Source organism: Vidua chalybeata, chromosome 10 (genome assembly GCF_026979565.1).
Source record: "Vidua chalybeata isolate OUT-0048 chromosome 10, bVidCha1 merged haplotype, whole genome shotgun sequence".
NCBI lineage: Eukaryota > Metazoa > Chordata > Aves > Passeriformes > Viduidae > Vidua > Vidua chalybeata.
The window spans coordinates 14,778,054-14,791,435 of NC_071539.1; the positions used below are offsets into that span (position 1 = coordinate 14,778,054).

Below are 13,382 nucleotides of genomic sequence, written 5' to 3' on the forward strand. Positions count from 1 at the left end.
GTAAATCTGTGATGATATATTCTGGTATTCAGATATAAGGCTGAATTACATACATTAAAAAGTTGATGGTGCTCTACATACTTTGGTTGAGGTCTCCAGCTGTTACAAAAAAGACAAAAAGACATTTTAAAAGTCTTCCTTATTAAAGAAAAAAAAAAAGGTAAAAGTAACCTCACAGTGTTGAAAATATGTATTGATTTTGACTTTGCTGGCAGATTCTTACATGGATTTGCACTAAGCAAATGAACTGGTGGACTTACAAATATTACCAAGTGAAGTAATCACTGCTTTCTGTTCTGAAAGTCACAGTGACTTTCTCCAAGCAGAGCTACTGAAGACCCACAGTGAATCTGGCTCTCTCCCCTTTACAGCAGCTGTAGTTTGAAATGCAAGTCCTCTGTGGAAAGTACTAGATGTTCACCTAGCAGTTTCCAACACACTTCATTGCTGCTTTTAAATAACCCCAGTGAATGTTATTCATTAGCCAAATATGCACATAGAGCTAATAAATAATTATGATTTTCAGGCTCTGGAACTGTCATGATTTCTAATTTCAGTGTCAGGGCAACACTGCCAGGTATGTCCTAGACATGAGTGACTTCCAACTTATTACTCAACACTCTTTGTTCCTAAAACCATTTCAGTCCCCCACTAGTTCATGAAGAAACGATCTGCAACAAACAGGCAGGTAAATGAAGTCTCTAAGGTGACAACTTCCCATGTGCACTATAATAGGTCAGCAGCAGTGCAGTTCCCTTCACAAGTGATTCCTGAGCTAAATTCACAAACAAGCACCAGACTCAGTTCTCTTCCCTTGGCATTTTGCCCAGAAGGCTCAAACAGGCTGGAGAATAATTCTGACTTGTAAAATGCTCTTTTCCCCTCCTATTCCCCAATCACATCCGTGTGTGCAGTACTGGCACAGAGGATGCAGCAGGAATGCAGTGTGGCACAGCACATCTCTGTGCTGCACCAGTCCATCCGTGGCACGGAGCCACATGATCCCACCAGGGCAGCTCCCACACATGAGTCCAAGCAGCCTGAGAACCAGGCAGTGACAGCCCTGCCTGCCTGCTGTGCCAAGTGAACCTCAGAATAAAGAGATTCAGGCCTGCTGTTCAGAAGAAAGTTTTGCAACATTAGTCTGTGCCCAGCAGACCCATGGAGGACACTGAGGTCAACCCACAGGAGTTTCCTAGATAAGATTTGGTCTTATTCAGTTTTAAGAAAACAAACCCCATTTTCTAACTCAGCCATCAGTGATAAATTATATAAAGAATAGAAATTTTTAGTTTCCCTGAAGTTGCTGGATAGAGCTTAAAGACTAAATGACAAAAAAAAAAAAAAAAAAAAAAAAGATAAATTGATGTTAAAAATATGACCGCAGGAGGATAAACATGGCTGGAACCAGTGGACGAAGAGATTAAAAGGACTAGAGTAGTTTTTTGCAAGTCATGTAACAAAGAAGTAACAGCACATGCCCAAAGAAAAAGTTCAAGGAAAAGTTACCTTTAATATCAAAGCATTCAGTGAATACAACCACTAAAGACCCCTTTTATGACTCTCCAGGACCAAAAAAGGACTTCCAGTGAGAGGTGGATACATACAAATTAGTTCTAGGAAAGTAATGTTTATGTATTAAATAAGAACCACGTTTTAATGAATATGTATGTTTCTGACAGATAAATACCTTGTTGTAAAGCCTCATAACACACACAGAATTAAAAAAAAAATCCTCTGTGTGTCCTGCACAGAAAAAGAATGCCTGCTTTCTAATGCTTCAAATGTGTTGGAAAGTTTATTCCAGCCGATTTCAGGATCTTCTGTGCTCTGAGGTCTGAGTTGGATCGAATCCTCAATTTCAGCTTGAAATAAGCAAGGCAAAACAAATTTTTCACATATATTCAAAAAAATCGGTTAATTCAGATTGCTTTAATCTGCCCCAGCACATGCACACGGATGAACAGGAGCAGAGCGGTGTGTGCGGGATGAAGCTGCTGCAGGGGCCGCAGTGGCTCTGGGAGCCCCCGGCCGGCGGCGGGGCCGGGGCCGCCAGGAGGAGCCGCAGAAGCGCGGCCGGGACGGGCACGGCCGGGGCCGCGGCCAGAGAGCGGCTGGACGGCTCCGGCACGGCCGCGCTTTCTCCGTGGGAGCTGGCGCTGCATTTCTCATCTGCAGCGCAAAGGAGGGAGCACAGGAGCCCCCGGCAGGCGCCTCCGCCCAGCGCTCCGCTTGCTCTTGCACGGCTGGTGGAAGTGCTGCCCTTTGCGGCACCTCGCCTTGGCACCGCTACTGCCCCCTTGGCTGATTTGGGAGGGATGCCCCATCCATGGAACACTCTCAGGGAGAAGCTGGCACAGAGATCTGTCCGTCTGGCAAAAATAATGCCTCAGAGGCAGCTGCTTGCTGATACAATCCAATAGAAAAAAAAAAAAAAAAACAAACCTGTTTTGAAGGGGATGACGCCACTCTCTTAGACATTCCTGGAACTTAAACTGAACATAAGTCAGTCGGAGTGAGAGTATGCATCTTGTCATGTTGATTTTTTATTTAAACATATTGACTAAAATAAGTTCATTTGATCTGTTTCCTTTATCACATGCATACCACAGCAGATGCAGATTAACATACCTATTAGACTTGTATAGTAGTTTAAAACCAGCGTGACAAGCAAGCAAAGAAACAAAACAGGCAAGCAGTAAAAAAGAAAATCTGAAAGTATCTTCCTATGCAGGATTGCACCTTTCAAAGTTGAGCAGTTGAAAGTCATCAGTTCAGAAATGGCTCCTTCCTGGCCCAGACCCAGTGAGATGGATGAGCCCTGGTAAAGCCCAAGTTAGCCATGAGGCAACACACCTGGCTGGCACAATGCCATGACCACCCTGCCACAGCCAGCATGTTGCCTACTGGATGGCAACAACTCTCTTTCTCTGTTACTCAGGTTTCAGACTGACCCGTGTTCACAGAACACCATATTCCCAGTTGATGTCAAACAACGCACATGTATTTCATGCTACAGTTTTCAACACCTTAGGCATTAAAATGTACTTTTTGAAATGCTGCAGTCCCCTTCTTGGCTCTAACATTGCAGTGTTAACTGGAGTACTGTAACAGTGCTATGATTCAACCCCTGCGTGCTAGTTTACTGCAGGAGCTGTTGGGCTGGCTATGCTGTTTGTAGGGCAGAGCTGACACTCATAGTCTCAGTGACAGACACAGACATCAGCTCCTGGCTTGCCATGCCCAGCTCTCCTGGGGAACTCCCATTCATTTTGGCCAGTGACACTTCACTCCCAACCTATGCCAAAGATCATACAGCGCCCTTGAGACAGCTGTGCTCTCCTGTCCACTGTTCATCTTTCAAATAAGTCTCTTCTGGGCACAGCCACAATCCAGAGCTGCTGTCTGAGGCTGTTAGATGATCTCCACAGCCCTTGTCAAAGTTGGGATACAAGCAAACCTGGTCCACTCCTTTCTTATTTAACACCAGCACATAAAAAAATTTTACAGTATTATGACTTCCTGTGCAAGCTGCCCAGTGATCCCTACATCTCATGTTGGCACAAGCTATGAGAGTTAGCAGCCTTATTGTATGGATGCAGATGTAGCATCTCATCAAAGTGTTTCCAACTCTCTTTACAACTTTCTTCCTTTCATTTATTTCTTCCCATTTTCTGACCCAACTTCACTATCTCCTCTGTTTCCCTTTACAAATTTCAAGCCTGAAGCCAAATTTCTTGAGATCTGACTCTTTCTATGCAAGCGGAACACTGACAACTGCCTTGAATGTGTGTGGAGACTCTCTGAGAAGAACCAAGGTGCAGCAGCCAGTGAGGCTGCACACAGCACACTGCTCCCTGTGTCAGTGCCACACTGGTGCCCTGCCTGAGGCTCATGTATCTTTGTGTAGCTACATGTGCTGCTGCCACAGCAGGACACACAAGTGACTTCCTTACTGCCTATGGCCTCTCAGCAGTCTTCTCTTCCTGTCTTATACTGTTGGTTGTATTAGCACTAAAGAGTAAATAACTCTACATCCCACTTGAAATACTGTCGAAATGTGGCAACATGCAATCATGCTTGTACAGTCAGTTAAATCCAGTAATAACATATTTTATTCTGACAGGCCATTGAAAACTGAATGCATTTATTTCTTCACACAGCCCAGCTATAGGTAAAGCTTTTCTGGATGTTTCAGGCACATTATATAAACTAAGTCAACACACAACCTGTCTACATACAAAATACCCTTTGAGAGTGAAATTCTGGTCTCTGAGGAATTTGCTCTGGCAATAGCAAGACTTACTGGTTTTATCATTAGATTTTATTCTTAGGATATCAGTCATCATTTCTTTGTCAACAGATTTTACATATCTCAACAGGACTGATCAACTTGCAAGTCCAATCAATGAGAGCTCAGAGGCTTCAGCATCTTTTCTGGTAATAAATGCTGGGATTAACTCTCTGGAGTATAAGAAATGTTCTGCAGTACGAGCCCCATCTTTTATGCTCAATGTCAAATGTAACAGGTTTCTAATAATAGAACCACCACAACCTGTCCAGCAATTCCAGTCCTGGATTTGCCACAGGACATAAGTCACTAGGTTATAGCTAATACAGTAAACAGTGACTCTTCCTAGTGACATGGTAAAAATAGAAAGGCTTCACATGGCAGGGAGTTTTCTCATCTACAACATTCTTCAGAGGTTTTAGCAGGGGGAGTTTCAGCGACATGTTTACAATTCCTCTTACACAAATTACAACAGAACTCTGGGGGCTTCATATGGCTCTTTATAGGTAGGAAGGACAACCATCTCCAGGGTGTACAGATGCTAAATCTTTAATTTCAGATCTCACTTATAATTGTATATTCAAAGATTTTTATTTTATGATGGGAACATAATAGAAGAAATAGAAATGTAATGGGGGAAATAAAACTTCCCACATTATCCCTTAAATGAAGTAATTTTCTTGAAAATTCTCACATTCCCTTAATTACCTCCATGAAGAAACCAAGTTGCAAAAGTATCAGTTGCTTTGGGACTAGCTGTCAACAAAATAAAACAACATAGTTGTAAGCTGTTGCTCAGCTTTGACTACTGGGGGCAGTAATTCTCTGGTCCAGCTGGTGTTACAGAGCAGTGTTCTCAGCAATGCTCAGTTAAGAGTTATCTTAAGCCTAAAGAGAATTCATGTGACACCCACAGATTTAACAGGAAGGACAAAAATGATCCAGAGCTGCCAGGCTTCAGGGGTCTCTGAGCTACAATGCAAAACCTTCATCCACCCATATCCACAGCCACAGCTCCCCAGGGATCCCAGCCTCATGCTCCCCGCTGTGCATGTTACCTACTGGAACAGTGCCACCATGCCAGCCTTACACCCTTGGCCACCACCAGAGTAAGCTGAGGCAAGGAGACAGGTTACACTCAGCATGCCACAGCCACAGCCCACAGGCAGGAGCAGGGCTGGACGGAGTTACGAATCCATGACTGAAAACTCAGATTAGACTCCCAAGGACAGGCAGCTGCAAACTAAGCTTGCAGAGGGCTTTACATCTCCACTGCCTGCACATCCTGGGCCAGAACAGCTTGTTTCCTGTGAGCGTGTGGCCAGGGACAGTCTGCAGGACACCCCAGTCTTTTGAGTATTCATCAATTATCACTTGGTGGATTCTTGCCTCTTGCTGACAGCTTCCTGTTCTTTACAGCTTTTACATAAGATGTGTAGATGCAGAAATCTGCTGTGTCCCATCATCTCTGAGTTTCAAGATAGTCTTCTCTGCTTTTGCAGCAGCTAACATTCATAATTTTCTTTGAAAATCTTTCATCTGAAAATATGTTTTAAAGGTCATTTATTGCTCTGCAGTCCAGAATTTCTTTCCAGATGTCAGAAACTACTGTGCTTTAATTATACATTCCTCTGAAAGGCCTTTCACACTATGAATTTTTTTGTTTTTTTTTATCAAAGTCATTTTATTGGCAAACCATATTACTAACAAAAGGGATATGACTCTATACTTACTGTAATATGAGTTATTACAACACTGTTTACAGCTGAGCTTTAAAAACAATTTTCAGGCAGCTCTGGTTTTGATGACTAAAGCTTAAACCTCTTAGGGTTATTTTACTCATTTTTCAAAGCCAGAGATGGTGAATTTCTAATTCCTGATGCCAGTTTTCTCAAGCTGGGTGTCTGTAGGTCAGGCATATGCACTAGAACTACCTATGCTTTTTTGAGTTCTCTAATAGAAACTCATAAAACTGTAAGAAGATGTTAGAAAATTGTGACCACTGTCTAATTCACAAATTGAGATTAAGTGAGAGCAGTTGTCCTCAGCCTGCACATAGCTTAAAGCTTGCTCCTTCTGCCTTAGCCCTGAAGGAGAATTTGTTGCCTGAAACATTGTCTGTCTTTTAGCTGGTTCAATGAAAACTCATTTGTGCCGAAGCTCCGTGCCTCGCACGATGCTTTCAGCAAGACTCTGCACAAACATTACTGCTGAAGCTCCATACAGCCGTGGCTATTCAACTGGCAGGCAGGTCTCAAGAGTTCTTTATTCCTGTCAGACACAAACCATTATAGAGCAGCATTCTCCAAGAGACAGATCTGCTTGTGGGACATATAAATACTGGTTTTCCTTCCATTGATGTCAATAGGAGCAACGATGGAGGTATGATGTTATGAGATGCTAAGTTCTTAAAATATGTTCTGAATGATTTCTATTTTTAAGAGCTGTTTTGCTTTGGAGGATGAAAGGTCTGTTCACTTAATATGAGGAACAAGGTCTGTCTCAGAGATGTGGAAGAACATCTATTCATCCAAAAGCTTAGCTATTTCAGGAATAATCTGTAAATTATTTTTAGAGTTTGTTTAAGTGTTGTTAACTATACCTGGCAGATTTCTGGCAAATGCATTATTGTTCCTTTAGACTTCTCCATTCCTGCAAGGAAACTTTTTGGGAGATGGGACTTGTCATTTCTCCTGTTGACACTGTTCTACTTTGTATAAATAATTACACATTCACTGGGACTGAGACTAGCACCTCCACCCTCCCCAGGAGGGTTACTGAACCATCAGACTAGAGCATTGTTTTTCTCTCACCAGCTGGCTCCATGAATATTTAAGTATTTTTTACAAAGTGGGACTGTTCCAGTGAAAGGGGCTGATGGTCAGGTCACTGCTGTGAGGCAGAAACCTGAATTTGCAGAGCAGAGGAGAATTCCTCTCAAACACAGGTAGGAGTTAGATTTTGTAAGGCATGCACTGACTTCTTCAGGAGCACTAGTGCAATCTTAACTTTCTTTGTGGGATTTACACATCAATTTGTGTCATTGTTTTGACAACCACTTCCATTAAAAATCCTTCTTTAGCAATAAATGGAATAGTTCGCACCAAATGAAATTGAATTTGGAAACTTAATTTCATTTAGAAATATGAAAAATAATATTCAGCTCCCGTGTACTGAGATTTTCTTTCTTGTCCAAGTATTCAGTCAATTATTAGCTCATCCTAAGTTAGAAAGTCTTCTAATAATATGTTGTTTACCAGTATGGGCTCCACAAATTCTATGCCTTTTATCTTAGTGTAATCAAGGGTCAGATCTATCATTTCTGCTTTCTGCTTTAAAAACTGTGAATTTTATGAAGCATACCTTGTTGTCATAGAGTGAAGGGTTTCTGTGAAAGGCAACTTGGGAATACACAGCCAGGAAAAATTTCATTTTCCTTAACTGAAAAACTTTCAGTTTAACAAATAGACTTATACTTTAAGGGTAGTTCAAATACCAAACTAAGCCAAAACAGATAAACTGGGATTAGCAGTGGAACAGAATGCTAAACTATCCAAAATCAAAAGGCAGATTTAACCCCTGATTCTTGTATTAATACAAAGTAGCTGAAGAATTTGGAAATGGAGTCAAAATTGTCACAATAATCTTTGAACGCGAGGATGCAGTAAAATCAAAAGTCCTGTTGTGTTTGGATCACACCTCTCATCACTTTCTTACAGTGAAAACTTTTTGGGTCTAAGTCTTGCATTAGACTTTGACTGGAAATGGATACTGGAGTCTTCTTCTGCATTACAGAAAATGTAAAAGTGACACAACAGATATAAACTCAGAAAATAACAATCCAGGGCAGATCAGAGACATAGTACACTGAGTTCAGAAACTACTTAGTTGAATTAGATGTACTGGACTTACATTAAAAGGAGATAATTGAATAAAGGTACTTAAGAAGAGACTCCGGTGTTAATAATGACAGAAAATTATTAAGGAATCCACAGAGTCACACTTTTACCTGGGTAAAACCTGTAACCATGAGATGGGTGATAACCAAGAGACAGGCCAGCAAACATTTTAGAGTGGTGTCAAGGCTGAGAGAAGTGTCAGCAGGGTTTAGCTTCCTAAGAGCCCAGAGCTTTGAAAACTTAGCTGGAAAGCTGAATACAGAGCTGCTGTACTGGATAGACAGTATAATAATCATGACCTATCGGTTGCACTTCGGCTCCATATGAATCAGTTCTTCTCATGCCCTTTCAAAAATCTATATACCTCACATCACAAATCCACATCTGCTCCTATTTACAGCAGGAATTCCTTGCTATTTGACACTGCACAGGATAATTATTATCAGTGCACTGCAGTACATCTGGAAAGATGAAGGAATGCTGGCTCAGTATACCTCAGGCAAAGCACTGCACCTCTTAAAGAAGGATGGATTACATAAAACAGCACAAGAGATACATCAGCCTTTCATGCATGCTGAAAGCCAGGCATAATTGCTTTGAAGTGGAAGAGTTACAGCAGTACAGGTAGAACTGCAGAACAGGTAACAACAGAAATTCAAATAAATACTCACCAATCCTTGCAAATTCTTTGATTCCCTATTCAAAGATGCTTCCCATCCACCAGAAAATGCTATGTGGTAGAGGCAGGTAGTCTTCATTCCTTTTCTGCTGGGATTAAAATGAAATTTGGCTGTTATCTCAAGAATAAGCCCAAAGACCAGGTTTAGATTCTGGAAAGATTTTTCTCATCCCTAAATACCCTTTCAGTAAGTGAGTAGAAGGATTTAAACATAAAAACTCTTTCAAAACAGTTGCCTGTGCTCAGTTGTCCATGTCCAGACTGAAGTCAAGTATAGTTTAGGAACACTGAAATTAAATTGCAATATTACTTACTCAGTCTGGCCTTTATTTTGTTTGGTGGATATGAAAAAATTCCTCAGAGACTGTTAAAACAAAACTAGTCTGAGGCTCTTGAAAGGATTAAAACAAGCAGCTCCTGGAATACAAAAAGGATAAAATGCTGCTTGATTGTGGAACTGCACTTGTGATTCCTAATGTACTAAATGGCTGTTGCTGAGTTAGAACTGAATACAAGTTTCAAGTATTTTTATACCAATTATATATCTAATTTAGGCACATAATGCTGTTTCCATAATGCTTTTCCAGTGTTTAGCTTACTTTTCTGATCCATTTTGTAACTAAAATGACTACTATCTAGATGTCTCTGTCCCAGAGAGACTTCTTCTAAAATTTCCATGTATGTTCCTTCCATTTTTTATAACTTTTCCCCTTAATCCTTTAACATTTTAATGACCTGTAATAATTTTTCCATAGCAAGAAGCACTTATCTAGTACTCAGATGTGTTCTTTGCAATACCATGCCGAGACTGATATTGACAGTGACATTTCTTTGCATATTAAAAAGCAAGGATTCTGTGAAAATCATTACCCAGCAACATAATAGATCACAGATGTGTTTAAAAAACATAATATTAGGCTAAACTCTGAATTCTGGTCTGGAGCGCATGTGTGCATCTCCCAGGGCAGTAATTCAGCACTTAGAAAAAGTAAACTCACTATTGTAATGCACATGGCAAATAGCTGAGTTCCAGCCACCAGTGAAATAATTTGGCCCTAGTTTTGCATTCCATGGCCCCTGTACTCTGATGGGAAGTAGACCATAGGGACTGACTGTAATTCCTGTAGTCAGAACTGCCCAGCCCTGGTACAATTTATTGTTGCACAGGAACATCAGTGATGCAACACCCACTTTCTTGCCAGGGACTCTGTGCTGAATAAGGACAACTGAGGGTATAGCATGAACAGCAGGAGGAACCCAGAAAGTCTTTCTGTACCTGGCAGAGCATGACTGTATCAAGACATTCCCTCACAATTACTTTGGCTCTCTTGGCTTGGCCTAATCTGCCTGTTAAAGAAAGGGTATTCTCCCTGTTCTGGATTTTCATCTTTGAGGAAGGAAGTCCTTCAGATGTAGGCTCCCCCAGTTTATCATTCAGATGTAGGTGTTGAGCTGCTCAGTTAAGTCAGGAACTCCTTTTCAAGCCAAGAAAACAAGTGCAAGAATTATTACAGTTGATGAAAATTTGATTGCATTCTCCCATCTCTTGTTGTACAGGCTGTCATATCATTTGCACATTTTGTAGAGTGCTTTTTTCTCATTGTCCCCTTTATAGCAATTTGGAAGCAGATAGGGAGTTTTCTTATCAGTAAAAGTAGAAAACGGGCATTTTAGTTGGCTGAACAACACTTTTCTTCCTAAGAGCATTTACAGTAAATAAATTAGATCCAAGTGTACTCCTTTTTATGTCTAGCCCTATAAATAATGCAGAGGGAAATTCAGGAAAAGCAATGAGAGCATTGGCAGGAAACAGTTTCTCACAGGGCTTAGTTCTGATTTCAAATCTGTGTTGCTGGTCACAGCAAACTAATTACATGTGAAACTGCACCCTGAAACTCAGATCCCAGGTATCACCTGTGCAATAGAGTATGACAGCATAACACATTTGATTCTTTTTAGAAATATCTCTATCCTGCAACTACAGCATTCAGAAGACAGGAAAGAACAAAAATGGGGGAGGAAACTGAAGCTAGATGCCTTAATACAAAGCTACTTATTTATAGACAATGTAAAAGTCTTTCTTGAACACCAGGGAATTAAAGCACACACATACAAAATAATTACGTTCTTTGCTCGAGGTTCCAGCTTTATTTTTGACAGCATTCTTGCTGAAAGCACACTCTCATCCTGAAAGAGACTTCTCTGGAGCACCCTTGATGCCTTTTGCAACTTTTCTTTCCCTACATCTGCACAAAGAGTACCTGACAGCCTCTCACTGCACACACTCCTGAGGGCATTCCCATGTGCCTTTACCCTGTGCCTCCAGTGTCACTTGCAGCCAGCTCGAAGGGAAGGTGGCTGTGACCATCACCAGATTGTTAGCACCAGTTGTGTCATGTAACAGCACTGGCTCCACACTCTCACTTTCTTCATTCAGGTCAGAGCTGAGTTCAACAGTGTCTAGTGAAGGTGGTGCTTTTGGAAGGGAAAGGATGCTATTGTACAGTAGATTGTTCAAAATATCATCTCTTTTCATGTCTCAATCTATAAATCAGACTCTGATCTAAATCTCCAGAAATTTATTCATATACAGACATAAGTGAGTCTTGTCATTGAACAAGAACAATGCTTCCAAGGATGATTTATATACATATATATCCCTCATTAAAGTAATTATATTTTGTACCAAGAAACAGAAAATCTGTTTTTTCCATTTTAGTGACAAAATTTCCTAGCTGCTCTCCTATTTCCTTCACAAGGACAACACAATTAAAGATCTCAGGTTTATTTCTCACATCCACCAAAGATAAGGGAATCTCCTTTGTTTCATAATATTATCCACTTGAAGATTTGCTGATTTAGATTACATCAAGACAGGCTAGCTGATCTGTATTAGCTTTTACAGCTATCTAGATAAGAATAGCACCCTGTGACCCTTGCTGATAGCCTGCCCCGTGCTGGAGCTCAGAAGCTGACCTGCAGAGACTGAGGTGCCTTGCTCCTCTCCTCTCTTCTCTGTCTGCTGCTGGAAGATTTGGCCATGGGGCTGCCTGATTCACAGGTACCTGCTGGAAGTTCAAGGGCTCTGCCTTTTTTTATTTTAGGGCCCTCTACTTCATATTTTATGTTCCTGTTCCTTTTACGTGTTGAGTATTTGTCTCGGACTATTATGTTTAAAATGCCCTATTAGGGACATAGCACTTGCTTAAAAATGTTTTTTTTTTAGAATTCATTCTTCTGATTGGCACTTTAGCCATTTCTACCCCTGCTGTGTGAATGCTCTGTGGTCATTTTAAGTGCCTGCTCTTGGTCAATAGACCCTGGGATGCTTCACTGGAAGTGTTGAAACAATCTTTTAGGCATCTTGTACTATGAAGGAGTATCTGCTCACATTATCAATATTTCAAGCATCCTGCTTGATATTTATTAGATCTCTTTGGTTACAGGAATGTTTGCAATTTAGCAGTAGTCATCTAATTTATAATTTTTATATTATGATGCAAAACAGTTCAAGTAATGATAAATCAGCACCATTCTCCTTAATATTTTCTTAAGCTGGAAAATAAGAAACTGACTTTGAACAATAGAAGGTAAAACATTTTTTAAAAATAATTATTTGATATCAGTTTGTATTCCTATAAAGAGAGGAGGCAAATAGAAACTGATATTAGAATTACCCAAACTGACAAATGGAAACACCAGAAGGTAATTTAGAAAATCCATACTGAAAAACTCTACTGCTTTAATGATAAATGCATCATGTCTGGTCTCTGCTAAATGCTAAAATGAAATATGAAGTTTTGAACTGTATTAAATATGACATTACTTGAGGTAAAACTAGCAAAGACCAAAAAGAAGTTAATTAAAGAATGTAAGCTTAGTTCCTAATAATTTCCTAAATTCCTAAGTTGTGGGAATACTGTCAGTACTATATTTACATTTGGTATCTCAGTAGCAGAAGAACCAGGGGAGGAGAGGTCTATGGCTCATCGCAGACATTTTTTATATAAAGCCAGAAACCATATTGTCATTTGATAAATGAGCCAAGAGCAAAGCTTGACAGACAAAAAAAGAGAAGAGTGAAATTTTCAGCCTGGGGAAGGGTGGAGGCTCTGCAAGTTTTCCAGTGACAATTCTTGTGCAGATTTTTATTTCTGTGAAGTAGCAGATTCAGTTGAAGGCGTAATATGGATAACTCTTTGTCTTACAGATCTAAGCAAATTTGGAAATCCTAGGAACTGGCTGGGCATATCAGTTTGCAAGAGTCATTTTAGGTGCTTGGATTCTCAAGAAAATAGGGATAAATCCTCTCTATTGCATGTTTTCCAATGCTATTATGAAAAGGGACAACTTGCAATTGCAGGAAATACCAAAGTTCTTTTGGAAGGGAAAATATCAAGATCTTGGCACTTAAGACTGCACTGAAAGAGTTGGGGTTGTTTAGCCTGGAGAAGGCTCAAGAGCAGCCTTATTGCAGCCTTTCAATAAGTGAAGGGGATTTATAAAAAAGATG

The 13,382-nt window shown here is 40.4% G+C and overlaps 1 protein-coding gene across 4 annotated transcripts in view; it reads right to left on the reverse strand.

Moving 5' to 3' along the window:
* Positions 1-13,382, reverse strand: part of LOC128792732 (uncharacterized) — a 27,768-nt gene continuing 14,386 nt past the window's right edge. The window contains exons 3-5 of one of the 4 annotated variants that reach the window (XM_053951396.1): positions 8,862-8,955; positions 2,446-2,495; positions 1,559-2,372 (exon numbers count right to left, since the gene is read on the reverse strand). In XM_053951396.1, the coding sequence (XP_053807371.1) occupies positions 1,895-2,372; positions 2,446-2,495; positions 8,862-8,955 (622 nt within the window). In that variant the 3' untranslated portion in view covers positions 1,559-1,894. Of the gene's footprint in view, positions 100-1,558; positions 2,407-2,445; positions 2,496-2,544; positions 5,831-8,861; positions 8,956-13,382 lie in introns of those variants that run through there. The other 3 variants (XR_008432532.1, XR_008432530.1, XR_008432531.1) reach the window with 3 other exon arrangements.